Source organism: Amphiura filiformis, chromosome 3 (assembly GCF_039555335.1).
Source record: "Amphiura filiformis chromosome 3, Afil_fr2py, whole genome shotgun sequence".
NCBI lineage: Eukaryota > Metazoa > Echinodermata > Ophiuroidea > Amphilepidida > Amphiuridae > Amphiura > Amphiura filiformis.
This window is the reverse complement of record NC_092630.1, coordinates 75,973,277-75,994,026: the sequence shown is the minus strand read 5'-3', so window position 1 is coordinate 75,994,026 and position 20,750 is coordinate 75,973,277. Positions and strand designations below refer to the sequence as shown.

Genomic DNA, 20,750 nt, shown 5'->3' with positions numbered 1-20,750 from the left:
CATGGATACCCGCACAAAATAAATTGTTATTGTCGGTAGAGTGGCCACGATGCGCCATCAGTATGGTGTTAGTGCAGCTAATAAATAGTTTATTACTATTAGCAGGGTTGAGCTCCTTAAATTGATTTCCCAGGAAATGAAAAGCATTTGCTATTTGAATTGGATACTTTTTAGCACTATTATTGTGTAAAATGTTCAGTATAACCCAACATTACACAAATCAGGAAATGTCTGTTTTGTGCATTAAATTGAATATAGGTTAACATTTACTTTTTTACGAGTTCATTTTGTTTATCAGTCTAAGTTTAAATGTATGAACATATGTAGTAATTTTTGAGAGACAATATAACAATATGGTGATTAGGTGTGTTTGACATTTTTATGAAATGTATAACTACCCAACACAAACACAATTATATTTGATATTATTGGTTTCTACCTATCTTATACTATTATAAAAAAAATATTACAAAGTAAATTAAATCTATAAAAATTTATTAAATTTCTGGAGTAGAATGCCAATATTTACATTGCTTACATTTGTGGTTCTTTCAATAAAGTTTTCACTTCAACTGCAAACAATGCAGATTATTAAAGTCAGTTGCTTATTTATAATAGGGTCAAAGGATACTTAATAACATGCCATGAAGAAAGAAATGGCTATAACATTGTACCACTATTATTTCCAATTATCATTTCTACAACTAGTTAGAGATTAGGTTTCAAATTTCACAAAAGTCATACTGTAATGCTATAAAAATATTTTGAGGAACATTAACAACATAGATATCACTGGAATAAAAGTCGCTCCTGACAATTTAAGCATTAGAATCTACTGGCATTTTTATCGACAAAGAGCGAGGGCTAAAATTGTTTGTCACAAACAAATGACTATCTAAGCACACATTTTACAATCACTGCGGTTTCTGGAAAGGACTTTATTTATGAAATAAAACGCAAAAAGTGAAAGGAGTCGTTTTTTTAATTGCCCTATTTTTCAATATCATAACTACACCTTTATTTATCTTGGCAGTTCTTCAATTGCTATCCCTATTCCTTTTAAAGGATTTTTAAATTATAAACTTTGGTATTGGTAAAATATAAATAAAAATATAATTATTATTGTTTCACTGACTAGAATATGTCTACGCAATATGGAATGAACTTTTCATTTGAATCATCAATCTGCATGTGAATAATTATCGTGTACTTTTGATATATCATTATTATAATATGTATACGGTATAGGACTTTGCAAAAATTAAATATATCATTTTGTTCTTGTCATTATATTGTTGTTGAATTTAGTACTTACGCTTCAGGTATTATCATCTATTATGGGATTCGGTCACTAACTTATATTTCAAGTCAGCAGTGGTGGATTTTATACATTGATAATGTTGTGTTATTTGTTTATTCAGCATCTGGTGGGAGGGTATTTTTTGGAGGCGGCAAGAATTTTTGGCGAGCCGAAAGGGTTTTTTGGCAAGCCGAGGGGGGGGGGGGGGTTATTTGCATTCATAACACTCTAAAAAGGCTTAGGAAATATTAGGAAAACAGTATGGATACGCTTATGGATGGGGTATGAACGTTTGGACAGTATTTTGTGGGACATGAGAGCACATCAGACATATACGGAGATTCCTTTCATATCAAATAATTTTAATTTTGAAATTCGCAATGTAATACACATTTTATGGCAAATGATTTAAAAATTGATATTTTTGATATTTAATAGTTATTGAAGTAAACTTTATAATTCAATGATAGGCCTATGTACTTAACGTGTATGTAGCTGGGTGAAAAGCCGACGATCAATAATTTTGACATTTCGTATTGAAGATATGGATTTTTTTTCTTCAAAAAACACCAATTAGGTCTTTTTTGGGAAAAATGTAGGCCTATATCTTCAATATGAAAGGTCAAAATTTTCAATTGATCGCCGGATTTTCCTCCCAGCTAGGCCTACATACACTTCAATTATAGGCCTATATCATTAGATTTATAAAGTTTACTTCAAGGACTGTTAAATATCAAAAAAATTAAAAATATTAAATTTAATAATTTGTCATAAAATTTGTATAATATACACATGTATCGCGAATTGAAAAAGAAAATCAAAATTATTTGATATCAGAAGGACATCGACATTCCTCGTATTCATAATACAATATTTCGATAATTCAATATGTCTGATGATGTACTCTCAGCTTCCACAAAAAATACGTGAAAACGTCGCTAAACGTTAATATCAGATCCCTTAAGGCGATATAATACCCTGATTTTCATCAGTACCCATCTTCTTTTTTTTGTTGCAAATTTATGAAGTATATAAATATGTTGATCATCTCATGTCCTGAACTTATAAAATATCTCTACATACAAAGTGGTTTTAAACCATTTTAGAAAATCATTTTAGCCCTATATATTTTTTTGTTTACTGTATCCTGGTAACTGAGGATGTGTGTTTCATAACAAACCATAATTTATTCTATTGAACATGTCCAGGTAGAATACATGAATAGAATACATTAAATCCTTTGTTATACTATCTATAGAAATGTATCACTGATTATAACACTGAATAAATTAAATAGGCCTAATCTCTTCCACATAGACAATTTAATACTACGCCATGTATGTATCTTCTATAATGTGTTGTTAAGAAAAGAGAATAAAAAAGGCTATAAGGTCATCAAAGGTCAGGTTATAGGTCAATTGGTTCAGGTCAAATTCAGGCATCAATTTTGAATATGTGATAGTCTGTGATATCACATGTCATAACGAGGCATCAATTTTGATATTTTGGCTGTTACTGGATATATAATGGAAATGTGTGAGGTATATACTAAAAATACCTTGGTGAGTACAATTTAGATTGCCTAGTTCAGATGGATTGGGCAAATATATATAAAATAGTTTCAAAAATCAAAAAAATGAAGCTTACGGAAAACTACCTAATATGGTGGTATAGGTGACAAAAATACAATCTTTTTCAACATTGCTGTAGTGTGGTTGTGGTAACCTGTTACCTATGGCTTAATTAAGTTTCAGTGACATAGTGTCGCAAGTTCAAAATATAAAATGCAGCTCAACATTGAAAATAGAAGCATTTTAACCGGTTGTTTTTGATAGTTGTGAGCACCAAGTTATGAAGTCATAAAAGAAATCAGGGACCACTTATTCCCATTTTACATATCAACATTATTTCCCTAATGTATTAGGCAACACATATCCAAAATGTTAACGAAATCCGTTGATAGTAAGCTTTCCAAAATGAAGTGAATTTAAAACATCAGTGATGTACCAATTTTTTTTTTTTTTTATTAGAAGCATCATTGATACTGATGCCACCAATTGAACGAGAAGATTTGCCCCTTCATTTTGCATACCACTTTGTCCAATTTCTTTTCTCATTTCTTCACAAAATGCAAAAATGCAAAAAAAAAATGCAATGGGTGTAGTACCCCCTTAAATTAAAGGCTTATGTACGATTTCCTTCAAATTTTAAATTTGTCATTAGGGGTGGTACCCAATAATTATGTACTACCCGGGGGTGAATTATGGGGGGGCAAAGATTTTTTGGCAGGCCAAAAGGGGGGGCAAGCATTTTTTGGCAGGTCGAAAGGGGGGTCAAGCGATTTTTGGCAGGTCGAAAGGGGGGCAAGCAATTTTTGGCACAGATATTTTGGGCACCTTTTCTATATTACGCCCTAAAAAGGCGTAGGAAAATGTTACGAACACGTTCAAATATGCAAAATTTCCTGCTCGCTGCGCTCGCATTATATTTCAAGACAATTTAAGGTTTTAAATTCGGGTTCCCAAAATCTTGCATGTGTAAGGGGGGCAAAGATTTTTGGCACGTCAAAAGGGGGGCAAAGGTTTTTGGCACGTCGAAAGGGGGGCAAAGGTTTTTGGCACGGCCAAAGCAAGCGATTTTTGGCAGACCATTTTGAGAATTCACGCCCCGGGGGTACATAATTATTGCACCACCCTTATATACTCAAAATGCTGAAATAAAACTAGTAATAATGATCGGGAATTGTTTCTGTCCATTTTGAGCTGAAATAACGAGGTAACGTGAAAGAAACACTGGTTGTTATTTTGGCCGTTTAACACGCAGTTCTATGGGCGGACATAAAGTCATAATTTCTTGAGTTATGACTTTATGTCGAACTTTGCTCTGTTTACCTACAAACGCAACAAATTTGGCTGATTCCATTTAGGTGCAAGTTGTGACATGTGTAAACATTACAAATATGCAAAAAAATCAGGTTTGAAAAAAAATTAACCAAATTCATAGGCCTAGGCCTATATAAGATCGTACATTATGACTTTAAATAAATATGCACATTTTCTTGCTCGCTGTGCTCTCAACATGTAGGCCTATCTCTAGAGAGTAAAAAATGGTCTCAAAGAGACCATCATAAGGTTTGCAAATGGAAATTGGGATACCAACAATTTGGCATGTCCAAAGGGGGGGGGGGTGAGCAAGCGTTTTTTCGGCAGGCTGGGGGAAATTTGGAAAGCAATTTTTGGCACGCCATTTGGAAATTTACCCCGCTCATAATTACACAGCCTCTAAGATGATCAAAGTAAGAAACTAGCATGTCATATAAAAATCAAATAATTATTAAATATTTTGCAATTCTCAATTTTGGATGCGGGCGGGAAACAGTAAATATGGTAAACTCATAAATCAAGCCCGGGGGCGCTAACAATTGCAGGTCACAGGCGGTCACATAAATTAAGACAGTGTAAACCACTGTACCGTAATAAAAATAGCCTCCACCACCGGCCACACTGATTTGCACTACCTGTTCCGTACGACATTAGAGCACAGCAGACCGAGCGAGAAGCAGCAGTACATCTCGCATCCTCCGCATCACCGAAAAACATCTTCCAGATAAAATGGCGGACTTGATTCAAAACGGAATATCCAGTCATCATGTTCATGACGATGCAATTTTACTGAAATTCCAGCGATATAGGGAGCGTTTAAGAGTACTTGGAGCAGAAGGAAAATTAGATGAATTGGTCGCCCACTATGATACGTACGCAAAAAGCTTTGGCAAGGTGAGCGGTAGTTTCTTGTCCTTGTGGCATTGCTGGCATGCGGGTGTGTCCCGCGCGTGTTGCGGATGCCAAAAATGAGCAATACTTCAAAGAGGAGGTGGTTTATAAATCGGCAAGACAGGGGGGTGGGGGGGTGTATAGTCCGAATAATCAGTCCCAGAACAAAATATTAATGTCTGACATGATCGTGTTCTGGGGATGTACAGTCGGCCGTCGGGGTCCCGTGGCCCCACACTTTTGAAAACATGTGGACGCCACTGATTATGATGTAAATTAGTCGAAAGATGGGTTGGTTTGCTTTTTCTATTCATCAGATCACATGAGTAGATGGCTGAACCCGGGTGGCTGGCTGAGATGTGCATTATTTTAATAAAAATATGTATGACTGATGCAGCTACATGTACTAGTACAGCAGATTCTATCTCATCTGTGATGCTATGGGCCTGCAAGAAATCATGCAAAGAATAACCTTGAGAGAGCAGCCGTGGAGCAACTTGATATAGGGCATTTTTGGTTATGGCATTTTTTTTACCAACTGTGATTTCGCCCCGGATATTTTGGCTAAAGAACTTTTATTTATATATGCCATGACACGCATTAATTCCCCAACCGATATCATGAATTCCCATCATGATAATTAACAAAAGTGTTATTTTGTTTAGTTTTTCGAGATAACTGGATACGTTGGTGGCATGACAATGGCTGAAGCTGTAACTAAGGCGCAACCCAACAAGGATGCCAATATTCTAGACTGTGGATGTGGTGATGGTGCACTGGGTACACGTGTGAGTAGACCCATGATGGGCCCCTTGATTGATCCATGGAAGTATTTAAATGATTGATTATAGATAGTCTGCCCTTGGGGTTATTGGGTGGACTATATGTGTGATTTATTGATTTTAGCATCTTTTTAGGTTTAATAACATGGTTATGGCTCAATAGATATCCACAAAAAAGTGTTTCTAAAAACTTCAGTGACACCAAAGATCCTAACAAATATTTAGGATCTTGGGTTACACATTGCCCCCATAGGCTGCTGCTGTAAAATACAAATTGAATCATGATAATTGATATCTTTGTGAAACGACCGAATCTGTATTAAAGAAAGCTGGTGCACACAATAATGATGTAGTTCATGCAAGATTTCTGAGGGTAAATCTCAACTTTTTGGAGCAAGTTGGGTGGATGAAGCTGTGGATCGCAAAGTACCCTTACAAAAAGCCCCCCTCCCTCCCATTTATTGTAGCTGTAGTTGTTTAATTTGACCCAAAGGACAAAGATGATTCATGTAAGGTTTGAGTTGCCTCTATACCAGTAATTTTGAGAACATATAGCCGGGGACAATAATGAATTAAGCAATTCAGCTTGCAAATAGTAAAGGAACTGAACTGTAGCTTACAATACAAATGAATAGACCTGATTCCCGGGATTCAACTGAATTGACCTTGGTTTTTAAAACCAAAATGACCCGTTCATTGCACAAAAACCAGAAATAGCTTAAAGATTTGCACATATAAATGGCACCAATATGTTTTGTACCATGTGTGAAGAAATATGTAATTTGTCAACAGTTTGGATGACATTTTTTGTAATGAACCAAGAAATAATAAACTAATGCACAAATAAGTACTGCATGTGATAATTTACAAGAGTGAAAAGGTCATTGTTGATTAAAAATGATTAATAATCCTCTTTTTCTGAAATATAAATAAAATGCTTTGATAAGTACTTTGACGTTGTGAACCAAAATAACATCAAAAATATGTAGTATTTAAAAATTTCAGTGACTCAAGACAAGCGGTTCAGTATATATGATAGGAAATGAGGTACCTCTGGGAGGGATGTACCTCATTTCTATCATATATACTGAACCGCTTTGTCTTGAGTCACTGAAATTTCAGTGTAGTAATTGGATTCCTTGCCCCAATAATATACATAACTTTTGTTACCAGTGTGTTATATTTTTTGAGAAAATGCAAAAATAGTCACAAATTTACCACAGGGTGTAGTACCCCTTAAAACCCAGAACATATCGAGTTTTGAAATTTCAGTGTAGTAATTGGGTTCCTTGCCCCAATAATATACATAACTTTTGTTACCAGTGTGTTATATTTTTCGAGAAAAATGCAAAAATGTACACAAATTTATCGAGGGGTGTAGTACCCCCTTAATTGCATTCATGCGGCATGTAAATGTGTAGGTGAACATGAAACAAGGACAAAGATGTCGCCCTGCAAAGATGTGCATGGTCATGAACATGGACAAAGAGACCTCATTATCAGCTTGATAATGAAAATAATCCACCTATTCTTACACGTAAAATTTTGTGAAGTAAGCCTATAGTAACTGCATAGGAATACAGATACAAAATGACGACATTATTACTAATTAGTACTGTGTCCTGGTAGGCGGCTTATTAATTGAAATAAATAATAATTAAAAATCTGTTATTGCCGATGTCCGAAAGACTAAGATATATTTGATGTTCATTAGACCATGTAACAACTATTAAGCAAATTATTATTACACCACTCCGGCTAATTGTTCCTAGAATTCAATTCATTTGTTTGATAGCTTTGTTTCTTTTTAATGTATAGTTACAGAAAATGGGATATACCAATCTCTCGGCGCTAGATCCTTCCCAGGCTATGATAGACGAATGCAGCAAAAGAACATCTATATCAACTTGATATGTGATTGTGTTAGAGAGGGTCACACTACCAAAATAGAAGATGGTGAGTGTTGCATCAGGAATATGTGATTTATTGAATAGTTGCGTTGCCTTTAAATTGTACATTTCACGCTTTGAGTCTGAGGAAATGAATTGGAATGAAATTGCAATATTTAATGAAATATGTCACAAGCATATATTAGGCCAAATAAAAAAATAAACATCTTTCACGTCCCCTCCCGCTTCAGTTTTTTGAGGTTTGTTCAATTTTATTTTTATTTTTTGAAATCTTTTATAACTTTTCAAAAAAAATGTCTAGGAAGTAGAGATGCTTTCTATAGCCTTGTTATTATACAAGAAACACTTTTGGAAGGTTTTATGATAATTAGAGGGAGCCTACCTCTCAGAAAAACAAATAAAAAGAGGCCTCCTCCTTTTTCCAGGCATTATTGTAGGCCTACATGTATACGCTTAAACAGCTCTAATTATAGGTATTTACACCGATTTTGCGATAAAAAATAGAAAATAAAAATTCTCCTCTTGCTCTTTTTTTCAAAAACCCGGACGTGCAACATGTTTTTTTTTATTTTACTTTGCCTTATAATAATGGTGTGACCATAAATGAATTATGAATCGCCGTTCAAATTGATGCAACGGTCCCGGGCAAATTGTATTTTATAAAAAATAAATAAAATAAAATAAATGTAATATTATGAATTGATTTCTAAGATTGTTTATAAATGGTTTCTTAACCCCAATGTGTTTTTTTCCATTTTGTTTTCGAACTATTGTAATTAATATATTAATAGATACATATGATGTCATCGCCGCATGTGCCGCATTTTGCCCTGGGCATATGAATCAGACGTGCTTTGATGAACTCACTAGGATGGTAAAGCCAGGTAAGTACGCTCCTCAATAAAGGCTGTATCACCGGGTCACTCTTCTATTCGGGCATACGTTCTTTTATGCACATCTTCTTCATCCATTTACTATCAATGATGCACATGTAGAGTACCATTCTGCATTCCCGGCCCTCCCGCGCAATTACTTATCATCTGTGTGATGCATTAATGCATGACGACTTGATAATTAGATGAGAAATATTATTATATACATCTCTTAACAATCACAAGTCATTTGGACCATGCCGTCCGTTATAGCAATTAGGCATCATGACCTCGCTCGATATTCCGGGCTTTTGTGAAAGCTAAGATGGTCAATTATGTTTCTATCATCTGTTGTCTCGTGATGTTGTCACACAAATTTCATGTTGGGGATGGAAACATACATTGGACCAGATTGGACATATTATAGGACCTACTGCGCACAAAATATCCGTACATAACAAAAGTAAAGACATTCAACCCAAATTACCAATGAAGCAATCAATAGATGGATAATTTTCTGCGTATTTTTATACCACATTCGACACGATACGACTTAATTTCCCCGAGCAGCAATGTCAAAAGTGACATAATTGAAATATTTCCTCCTAGGTGATTTTCACGTAACGGACTCAATTATTTATACAGATCACTGGCTTGCTTGCCGTGCTCATCCAATACAGCGTCTAATCATGGACTGTAGAAACAAATTTTGTCATATTTGAATTGAATAGGCCTACTCGCTTTTTCATTCAAATTAGTATAATTTATGAAAATAAAGTCGCCTCGTGCCGATTAATGAGGTATCAAAATACGCAGAACAAAATTCTCCATCTATTGACTAGTTGTTTTGGTTAGATTTAGTATTAGTATTGCTTTTGCTTTTAAGTGTACGCTACTTTTTGTGCGCAGTATATAGGCCGATTTCATTTTGACCAATCAAAAGAAAAAAAAAAAAGCATACATATATTACACATTCGATCTTGGAGATGTTGGCGATTTTCGTGTGGTATACATTGTATAGGCCCTAAATAAATCATTAAATGCCAACATGGCAATATTAGGAAAATTTTGAGCAAATATAAACTTGGGATTTGACTAACCATGTATAAATCTGTTTTGTGTAGTCGTCGTGACATACAAAACAGATTGGGTGTGAGAAAAAACATTTTTCGGTACACGTCAGTGCAGTAGAAACGTGCTGGCTTTTGATGAATCGATTGTGAGTTTGGTTTATCAGGTAATACCGGGTAAAAATACAGAGTGCTCAGTATATTGAACACGCAGATTTGCGCCAAATTAATTTCACTTTCTTCTGCTGCGCATGGTGCCAGATGTAAGATATAAATTATAATGTTGGTATTTGTTCAGGAAACCCTACGGCATGGACTGTTCTTCAATTACGTAATTGTTTAAACAAAGACCAGACTACTAATTAAACAACACTCATGGTCGTTTGTCGCCATAGACTCATATCCAGGGTCATGCAGGCGGGTTTTCCTCGCAATTCACTTAATGATAATTATATAATATCCAGACTAACAATAAAAATTATACTATTGCAATTTCGCCTTTTAGAAAAAAAAGAGATCACGGCAACAATGTTATATGCAGTGAAATCAGTATATATCAACTAACATCTGTTGGCTAACTAAAAAAACCTTTTCTGGTTTCTTTAATGGTAATTCGGGCTCAAACGCTATGCTCAATTAAAGCCATAATGTGTGATTTGCATCAAGAATCGATTCCTAGTTAAATGTTACTTTTCACTGACCACTTTATTTCTAGCCAAACAAATGATGTAAAATTAAGAAAATTGCGATTTCATTCCAGCGCCTATAATGCGTATTATTATCCTGATTATTTCCTGATTAGCAATTTCATTTTGCTTTTTAGAAAAAAAAAATATAAGGGTTCATGGCGTAAATATGATCGTGTAGTAGAATAAGTAATATCTTGACGACCAGAAAACCTTGACTTGGTTTCATTCCCAGTTCAGGATCAAACGATCAAAACCAAACCGAAGTGCCGATCATTTTCGAAAGGCAAATCATTATTTAGTGAATGGAGTCCGTTTAGGCCAGTCATCATTTTCATTTACAATAATACCGTGTGAATGGAATAACAATGACGATTCTTTTAACAATGACGATTCTTTTGTCATTGTGGTGCTCATTATTTTGCCATACTAATTTTGCATTGCACTAAAAAGTGCATGTTCTGGTGACAGTTTCCATAAAAAGGTTCCGATTTAATTCTTGACGACCAGAAAACCTTGACTTGGTTTCATTCCCAGTTCAGGATCAAACGATCAAAACCAAACCGAAGTGCCGATCATTTTCGAAAGGCAAATCATTATTTAGTGAATGGAGTAGCTAGTCCGTTTAGGCCAGTCATCATTTTCATTTACAATAATACCGTGTGAATGGAATAACAATGACGATTCTTTTAACAATGACGATTCTTTTGTCATTGTGGTGCTCATTATTTTGCCATACTAATTTTGCATTGCACTAAAAAGTGCATGTTCTGGTGACAGTTTCCATAAAAAAGTTCCGATTTAATATTAATGTTCAATTTTATTGGAAAAGTATAATGCGGGGATTTCAAGTATGATTTGAATTTATTCACACTCTACGTTTATTTTTTTACAGAACAATACCGGTAAGTATTTTTTTGCTAATGAACTTTTTGCTCAGCTTATTTTTATTTTCCCTAAACTAGGCGGCTCCATCCTCTTCAACATCGCTCAGGTTTACCTGAAAGAGGCTTCCGAATTCAATGATGGAAAACTCGACGCCGCAATCCAGGCAAAGATTACAGAGGGCCTGTGGAAGAGTGTTTCAACTCACACGGCACCCTATTTTACAAGCGGTGTTGTTGAGGATTGCGTGGTTTATACGATCAAAACGGCTGAGAAGTAGAGACTATAAAACTATAGGAGCAAATGCAAATGGCGTGACTCTAGCGTTTAATTCGAGAAACTCTGATTTCACCAGGAACCAGTAACATAAAAACATTTAATGCACAGAAAAAAACATACTTTTGATAGTTTTATGGAAGAAACGCCTTCTTGGTGGAATCATACAATTGTTTTTGTTTAAGATTTAAGATTTTATTTGTTTGTTTAAAAAGTCATTTTTTTAATTGCCCCTAGTTTGATTAGCGCGGTTATTTTACATATCGTTTTCTTCAACTTGATATAACCGATGCTCGTTTGATTATATTCTCAATTTGATCCGACTTATAGTTCGCTGAAGAACTAATACCGTTTTAATTCTTTATCTTACAAACAAACCGGTTTTGTTGGTAAATTGTTATATCTACCTAACTCACAAAATTTAGTACTGCAGATTAAGCAATTTTGGTGCCACAATTGAGCCCAATGTCCTTGGGGTTAGCTTATTAGAGAAAAAAATACGTCAAATGTTAGCCCTTTGTGTCAAACTTGTTTTACCTTATTCCAAAATATTCCACAGATCATGAGGATTCAGAAAATGTATAGTATACAAATATTAACTGTCTATGAGTGTGATGGTCGAAATATAATCACGAGGTGAAAGATGGATTGTTCCATTCCACGAGCCGGAACGGCGAGTGGAATGGAACAATACATCTTTCACCAAGTGATTATATTTCGATCATATTTGTTTTATATCACTCATGCATAAATTATATTACTAAAATACTATTTAAGGTAGGAAATAAATTTTTTCATCAACATAACACCATATTTTGCCGTGGTATACTTCACATTTTGGGGTCCACCCCATAACTAAATCGGCGAGTCCAAGAGTCAGCGCACGGCTTGGCGCAGGCGCACTACGGCAGAGCACATGATGGTAAAGACTATCACACGGAGAGGGTGATAGTAAAAATGATAAATGGTAATCAACCAATGAACTGTCTAGAATGTATGTATGAGTGATATAATTTTAAATATCTACGGCTTATCGTTCCGGAGTTATGAGCACAAAGGTCGAAGGTCAACATTTGGGATACATGGTCAAAACAGAAGATTTCCTCCAATTTTAATGAAAATGGTCTCTAATTGCTGACCTTCGACCTTTTTGCTCATAACTCCTGAACGATAAGTCGTAGATAGGTCGAACTATTTATTTTCTTAAACCTTATGGCCCCAGGAATGTTTAGAATTATTAACAAAATTTAAACAACTTTGAATTTTACTCTCATATAAATTTTGACCTTGGAATTATGGGATTGCAGAAATGGCTAACGTTGGCTAATTATTCCTAATAAGTGATCTACTAGGAGAGTAGGCCTACGTTGCTCGTATCACCTTGGATTCTATTTATTCGCTAATCTGCAGTATATTGGTGCCTTTTTGCTGACTGCTGCTGCACGTATATCCACTAGGTTCCAGGTTCTGACACTGGCAATAAATGTGAAATATATTGTAGGTATTACTTGAATTCGGTATACATAATTGATCCACCAAGAATAAGCGTATTAGACGATCTCAGGGCTGCAGTACCTACCATCACGTTGGTCCAAACCTTTTGGTAGGTACATGATAGTATGAGAACTGTGTGACGGGACATAGGATTTTAATTTTTTAATGTAAAGAATAATATATATGACACCTTTCATTAGCGTATGTGTGCGTAATGAACATCTATTGTATCAAACATCATTACGTTGGTCCAAACCTCTTGATGTTTGGTAATATTAGATATATATACTTTTGTATAATGGTGTAAAAACGGGGTAAAAGTATTTGTAATAATAAATAGTAAAACGATGTACATGTGTATTATTATAGAGTAGAATTTCAAACATTATAACGTTGGTCCAATCCTTGTGATGTTTGAAAATGCACTCATTGTGATGTAATGCACGTGTAGTCATTAAACTAACACATGGTAAACCACCAACTAAAAAGATTTATTGAAAAGCATGCGGGCCTAGGTTTTAGCACTATAACATGGACAAAACGCATCGAGCAAATTGCGATTTTATTTGAGGAGGATTGTGATGATGAGCAGGAAGATACGTACTTGTATAGTTATGATGATGATGCATTCAATATTACCAAGATACATTATGCTAATGATGGGGAACTTGATCAGGAAGTGTGAACATCCTGATAAAATATTTGAATAAGAAAACACCTGCTTCTTACATAAATCCATTCTATAGGCCTATTATGAGGCAGACTCCATAAAGCAAAAAATTGATTACATTTGCCCATCCGAAAGGACTGTTCATATGAATAAAGACATGTTGCATGCATCATCGCCATTGACTCATTGAAGAAAGATTGCTTTGCGAATTCACAATTTATTTTGTTATTGAGTACACTCGTGGCGCAGACAAGAATATCTTAGTTTATGTTATAGAGCGCGCGTGTTTTTTTGGATTTACGTTAATTGTCGTATACATGATACGATGCCATACGCATGGCGACTTGGTTATGAAGCTTGTATTTCAATTTTGTCTTTCTCGAGAGGTTGTCGGGTTTTTATATTTCGCTTTGCTTTTAGAGAAATGTCCAATGAGAATGGTCTTAAGTTTGCAGAAAATGCTGTTAGCAGTATCTTAATGAATGAATGAACTAAAGCATCCGCCTTGATAACACATGTAACATTTGACCTAAACTGTCTAATGTTGTCTAAAGAGCTAAAAATGGCTAATTTTGTCAAAAAGTGGGGGACTTGACGCCCATGAAATGAAGGCATGCCATCAGATAAGGCCTAGAAATCTTCAGGTCTAAAACACAAATTGGGTTCGGTGCACCGCAGTGGCCGTTTGTTCGTTGAGATTCTGGAAATGGCATTTTCTTGCATTTTGGTTTTTATACAGCATTAGGCCTACATTGGAAATATTTCAGTGTGTCATATGTTTGCTATAATACTGTCTTGGCTTTCTGTCGGGACATTCTCATTTTGATTTTGTCTTTTGTTCCGCTTTAATTTTGAGTTTTGAATTATTGTTTATTTTCCTTGTGCTTGGGAGACACCTGTCTTAAAACATTCCGTGGCTTTAATATCATGCATGGGGTCCATATGCTTCGCCCCAATTTGTGCAATCTTTTTTTTAAATTTTTTTAAATCAAACAATCGGGCCAATGCGTGACTGACCGGGGGCACTCGTTAATTATGTTTGCTCCCTGACCCCTGTTCCCCCCCTCCCCGACACCATATTTTTCTAGCCCCCCCAAAAAAAAATTTACTTTCCCAAGATATACCATAGGCTATTTGTCTTGTTTTTCCCCAAATGCCCCCTTCCCTTCATCAAGGACCCCGTTTTTTCTTGTTTATCTCCCAAACCTGCCAAAAGGCCAATTATTGCTCCCAGACCCTGTGGAATCACTGTTACGACACCTGTTACAATTTTTTGAAACTCATTTTTGTGATTTTCCTTAGAAAGGCCAAATTTTTAGCATTTTCCCCACAATTCTGCCCCTGAAAGATCCCGATGTTGAAAGTTGCGACCGCACATGAATGTCCCATATAGTGTGGCTAGCGGGGTAGTTGAGTATATATAGTTCTTGTTTTAAAAAACGAATGCTTTTGCAATAAGGGGTCTTTGATTGTATTGGCAAATTTTTGGATATGTTGCCCGGCGATGTTGTCAGTGGTGTTTTCCGGTAAGTATGCTTTCACAGAACCCATTTATCCTCGCTATTTTACGTTTCACTCTATCCCTTTTTTTTTTTTTCCTTATATAAAGTTGACGACGTGAGAACGACACCAGTTTAAAAATTATGTTAAAAAGAGAGGGACGTAAATCAGTCGAATTTTAAATCTTGTTTTAATTTTTTTCTGAAACGCCATTGTCATAATTAATTAACATAATAGCCTATACCATAGATGCCTACTCGGATCATTGTGACTTAAAACGGTATATGACCATGTTGATAATGTACCTGACATGTATAAAAATTCAAACACGATTTAATACGAGGTTTGACTGAAAAACCACCGTTGATCGGTTCGTTGATGAGCCTATATAATCAGTAAACGCATGTGATTCTTTTACTGTTGATGTATTTCAAGACTTGCAGTTTGCAGGTTTAACCTTCAGTTAAGATTAAGAAGTACGTGTGCAGTGTGCCTGAAGTAGAAGCAAGAAAATTGGGCTTTCAGGTGATTTTTGTGTTGCATTCATAGCTGGCTATATTGATATTGGATTGTTTCGGCACCGGAACCAAAATTGCATCACAACACCATGCGCTTTATTTTGTGCGTACCAATTATAATATTAACCGCCAGGATAATGACGGGAGTTTTCAGAAGATCCTTTTTCTTCAGGAAAAATTGTTGATTCTTTCAAAAATTTGGCAAGAGTTTTGAGAGATAATGTTAAACGTTACTTGCTCATGTTATACGCATATAGTAACAAGCCTATATTTGAAGAACCCAACATTTTTGCGCACTATATCATGCTAATGTGCACGTACTTTTGTCATGTTTGTGTATCACGAAGCCCGTAAGTGTACAAGGTGTCCCAGAACGAGTAGTACCGGTCCATATGACAGTTCTGATGTTTACTCACTTCCAACCTCTGACATGGTTAACATGGTTAATATAAGGTGCTGGTATACCGGTACTATAATTATTCTGAGGCACCCTGTAAGGCTATACAGACCTAGAGGAGGGGTATGCAACCGTCATTACTGGGACAGTGATCTCCACTCGCCTTATTGCCATGCAGCATGACGCTTAAACTCCAGGTATTACGGTAAAATCAGACAATCCATGCGTCATACAACTCCGGTCTTTTTCGTTTGGTTTGAGAATGCAGGAAAACGCCGTCTAAAATCAGTCGAGGGTATAAACGAGGCTCGATCATGGTTATAATATTTCTTGGACATCAATTGCTTTCGATGATGCGTATTTTGTATACGCACAAAATAGATACGGGTTGTAGGAAGGGTCACGTTGGGCGGTATTTTATTGGGCTTAATTACACCATATCGGTCGTAGATTTAAAGATATGGTAAAAATAAGTTATTCGCCAAACACGATCCTTCCTGAAAGTATATTAACTGTAGTGTTAGGATAAGGGCCATTTGAATGTACTTGATCGAAGCTCCGAAGTGTGTTAAAGAGGCAATGTACATATGGAGAGATTGCTATATTTACGCCAACCCCGGACGCCAACACGAACTTCTACACGTACGCCAATTGAATTTAAAACTACTACTCGCAGTAGAGTGATTTTGAATTGCTTCAATTAACGTATATGTGCAGTAGGCCTATAGCGTATACAGCCCTTTTTAGGGGCATCAAAAAAAAGAGAAGAAATTTGAGAAAAAACATGTGATTTTGACGAAATTAATCTCATATTTGACCATTTCAGCTTTCAAAAAGCAATCTAGGCTTGCTTTGCACGAATTTTTTCCAATTTAAATCACATTTGACCATTCAGCTTCAGTATGTTATATTTATACGTTTCATGAGTCTTTCTTAGCTCACCAAGAAATTCGCCCCCACCCCGGTTGCTGAAGTTCTGTATATGCGCCTGGTATAAGCGTTGGCGTAAAAACACACTATGCCTTGACTCCGCCGAAATAGCATAGCTACCTCATTGCAAGTTACAAAAGCTATCTTGCAAATGTAGATATATTGAACTTCCGTATATTTTTCTTGCGTGCAAAGTTCTTCAGGCTGTAACGAAAAAACAAAATTATACGGTCACATTTTTATTTCAAACACTTGAGAACGTAAGAAATAAATAAGCGCAACGACATAATTTTTCTTGTTTTTACACTGCAAAAAGTATTAAACAACGGTTTAAGAATGTCAAACTCGTTATGTTGTTTTAAACGACCCAAGTTGTTTAAAATATTTTGCCATGTCATAAGTAATGTCTATGCTACCAGAGGTCTCACTTAATGCTCGGGTTCAAACGTTTTGTTCAATTATCTCATCTATAGTAGAAAACGAGTTCGGCCTCTTTCATCCTAGTCGAGAATTATTATATTAACATTGCGAATAAAATTGTGTTATCATGCAGTGCGCATCAGGAAAACAAAAGACAAACAATGAAACTATTTCTTGGCCTAGTATACATCAAGCTTGATATTCTGGACTTGAACTATGGTGAAAGTGGCCCAACTCGTTTTCTAGACCCTTGAGATAATCCAAAAACTTTGAATCCGAACATTAACCAAGTAAAGCGGTCCTCCTGGTAATCTAGACATTACTTATACCGTTGCGCTTTTTTACTTGGAAATAAAAATGCAATTGTATACTTCTTTTTGCAGCCTGCCTTTCCAAATAAAAGGCGCACAAAACATAACCCAAAGCAATAACCCTTGCCATGCGTAAACTTTTGTTGCACACCAGTGGTCTTCTTAAGTGTCGTGTTATAAAATGTATTGTGTATAATATTATTATGTATTTGTCATTTATATTTCATATTGAAATTATACCATTTCACCCAGATTCTATGCATGGGTAAAAACACATGCATGCCTTGTAGTTTGAAGATTCTCAAGAGTTGTATTTATATTGTTATAGTTGTTTTCCAAACTTACAATAGTAGGATATTAAAATGAGGGTTTGTAGTATAATTACCATGCATTAAAATAGGCAGACAGCAAAAGAATTTTAATTCCTTAAAAGGTACCAGTTATGTTCTATTCACCCCGTATATCCTAAACAAAGAAAATTAAAACTAGATGCAGCTGCTGATTCTGATTATGTCTTTGGTTTGGTTATACAGGGGTGAAAGGTTATACAGGGGTGAAAGGTTATACAGGGGTGAAAATAGCTGACACCTTCAATTATTTTGTGGTCCGTTTATATTTGCCACTCACTTTTCCCTTTATGTTATATTATTATGTATTGCTGCAACGTAACTAAACTATATAGTTACCCCAAAAATGCAAATTGACATTAATCATGTTTTTGATCATTTTAATTGAATATTTTTCCATTTATATAGTAAGTATAGCTATATAGCCTTTATGATACCAGATATAAACACCTCCCAGAAAGAGGGACTACACTATTTTTTCTTCATAAGAATATTGAAACTGATATAAACGTATTAAAGGAAGTCTCCGGCAATCACAACATTATTCCTAGTTATATGTTAGAAAAATAATTATCAAGCACGAATCGTATGGTTTTATTTAAAACAAACTCATAGTGACCATAAAAACTAATAAAAACATCCGTTTCTCAACACGCGATATTCAAAATTCCCGGGCGCCGAGTGCAATGACGTCACAGTAATACAATGAAGGCTGACGACAATTGAACACAAGTAACCATTACGTCATTGCACTTAGACAATTTTGGAGCGGGAATTTTGAATATCGCGTGTTGAGAGCCGACTGTTTTTATTCGTTTTTATGGTCAATATGAGTTTGTTTTAAATAAAACAATGTGATTCGTGCTTGATAATTATTTTTCTAACATAAGGCATAATGTTATGATTGCCGGAGTCCCCCTTTAAGAATTGCCGATTTTGTGAAAATTAGTGCGATTTGAAAACAATTAAATGTATTGCCCCGTACTATAAGTAGGCTGCACTCATTACCTGTCATGCCTTTGTTGTATGTGCAATCATAGATTGAATACAATACCGCTCTTTTCAAAGATGCCAATCGTACAGGTGCGAGTGAAATGATCCAGATTTTTATGCCAATTTAATAGTTATCAATGGTGCGATGCAGAGTTACAGCGTACGTCTAGTCCGGACAAAACATTCAAAAATTCAGTGTTTTCACCTATCGCTATGGCAATTAATCTTATTACATTGTACGTCACTACTTCTACAGCAAATGCATGTAGAAGTAGTGATGTAGCAGGATTTAAATGCCATAGCGATGGGTCCACACTATTCACAAACGTTTTTGAATGTATTGCCCTGCATTAGACGTTACATCATCACAACTGTTCATCGATCTGCAAAGTCTGCATTGCACCATAGATTTTCAAAGAACATGGGATAAAGATCTGGATCGCAAAACTTTCAAATTCACCAATTTTCACAATATCATTCAAATCTGGACGATATGGAATTTTTAATACACAAGCGAGGTATCAAACTTTTGTTTATATCAATTGCAATGTAATATGTTCTTATCCAGTCAAGATAGTGTGGACTTTTTGTTTGGTAAATGTCTCATTTCAGGCAAACCATAACGATATGCTAATTAGGGCCAGGGGTTACTAACCCCCGTAACCCCTGACCCTAATTAGCATATCGTGATGGTCTGTCTTAAATGAGACGTCTACCTTTTTTGCGGTGTTTAAAGTCGCTTATACATGTAGCATGGCTTTAAACAGGATTATAATCATTTGTTTTACTTATTTTAATTGAATGATTTCCAGATTTGATTTTAGTTTTTTGAAAAAGTTTTTGAATAGTGAGAAATTCAGTTTTATGAATTGAATGGCATTTTACTGCATGAGCTGCAAACCCTCTGAAATAACTAAAATGATGCTTTTGTACAACTTGTCTCTCATTGGATGTCTCGAACGTGTATTCGTGTAATACATTTAATACAAATAATACAAGATAACATAGTCATTTAAATGCTTCCTAAAGTTTGTCCTGGAGACGACACTCGCAGAGAGTCCTGGATGATAGACCCCTCAAAGCGTCGGATAAGTAGAATCTAATAAGGGAGTCGTCTAAATGCTTACGACCCTTATCTGGTGTTTACGACCCATATAGAGTTAAGGCTATAGGCACCTTACGTGGGGTTTAGATGCCTTATCTGGGGTTTATGTTCCTTATGGTTAAGGCGCCTTATTTTGGATTTGGACTGCTTTTTATGGGGTCTACGTCCCTTAATCTGGGGTTACGGGGCCTTATCTGGGATTAAGACTGCGTTATGCTAAGGTAAAGGCATCTTAGCCTCAGGTAAGGATCGTAAACCCGGATAAGGCCAAGGCCGTCTAAACCACAGATAGGCCCCCTATAAGCAAAATTCTGCATTTTAGTGGTAGTTATTTTTAAATTTTGGCGGCTATCTTGGGATTTTTGGGATTTTAGGTCCTGTGCTGTTCTAGATTATTCCAATGGATTTATTGACCCTGTAAACATGGGTATAGGCCTAGACACCAGAATCATACTCCTAGGACTTTTTGCACCCGAGATATAGCCAAATTAATTTTCACTGGCGGCCATTT

General features: G+C 35.7%; 1 protein-coding gene across 1 annotated transcript; it reads left to right on the top strand.

The window, feature by feature from the left end:
• Positions 1-4,793: 4,793 nt before the first annotated feature.
• On the top strand, positions 4,794-20,053 carry LOC140149133 (uncharacterized). The gene is made up of 5 exons (XM_072171315.1): positions 4,794-5,076; positions 5,739-5,861; positions 7,674-7,811; positions 8,557-8,649; positions 11,359-20,053. Exons 1-3 carry the CDS (start codon positions 4,912-4,914, stop codon positions 7,764-7,766), a joined length of 381 nt encoding a protein of 126 aa, XP_072027416.1. The 5' UTR covers positions 4,794-4,911; the 3' UTR covers positions 7,767-7,811; positions 8,557-8,649; positions 11,359-20,053.
• Positions 20,054-20,750: the final 697 nt, after the last annotated feature.

Bases quoted from the DNA above. Each gene is read 5' to 3' on its own strand.
- LOC140149133 (XM_072171315.1), top strand. From the start codon at position 4,912: ATGGCGGACTTGATTCAAAACGGAATATCCAGTCATCATGTTCATGAC. The intron at 5,077-5,738 runs GTGAGCGGTAGT...TATTTTGTTTAG, and splicing joins ACGCAAAAAGCTTTGGCAAG to TTTTTCGAGATAACTGGATA. The intron at 5,862-7,673 runs GTGAGTAGACCC...TTTAATGTATAG, and splicing joins ATGGTGCACTGGGTACACGT to TTACAGAAAATGGGATATAC.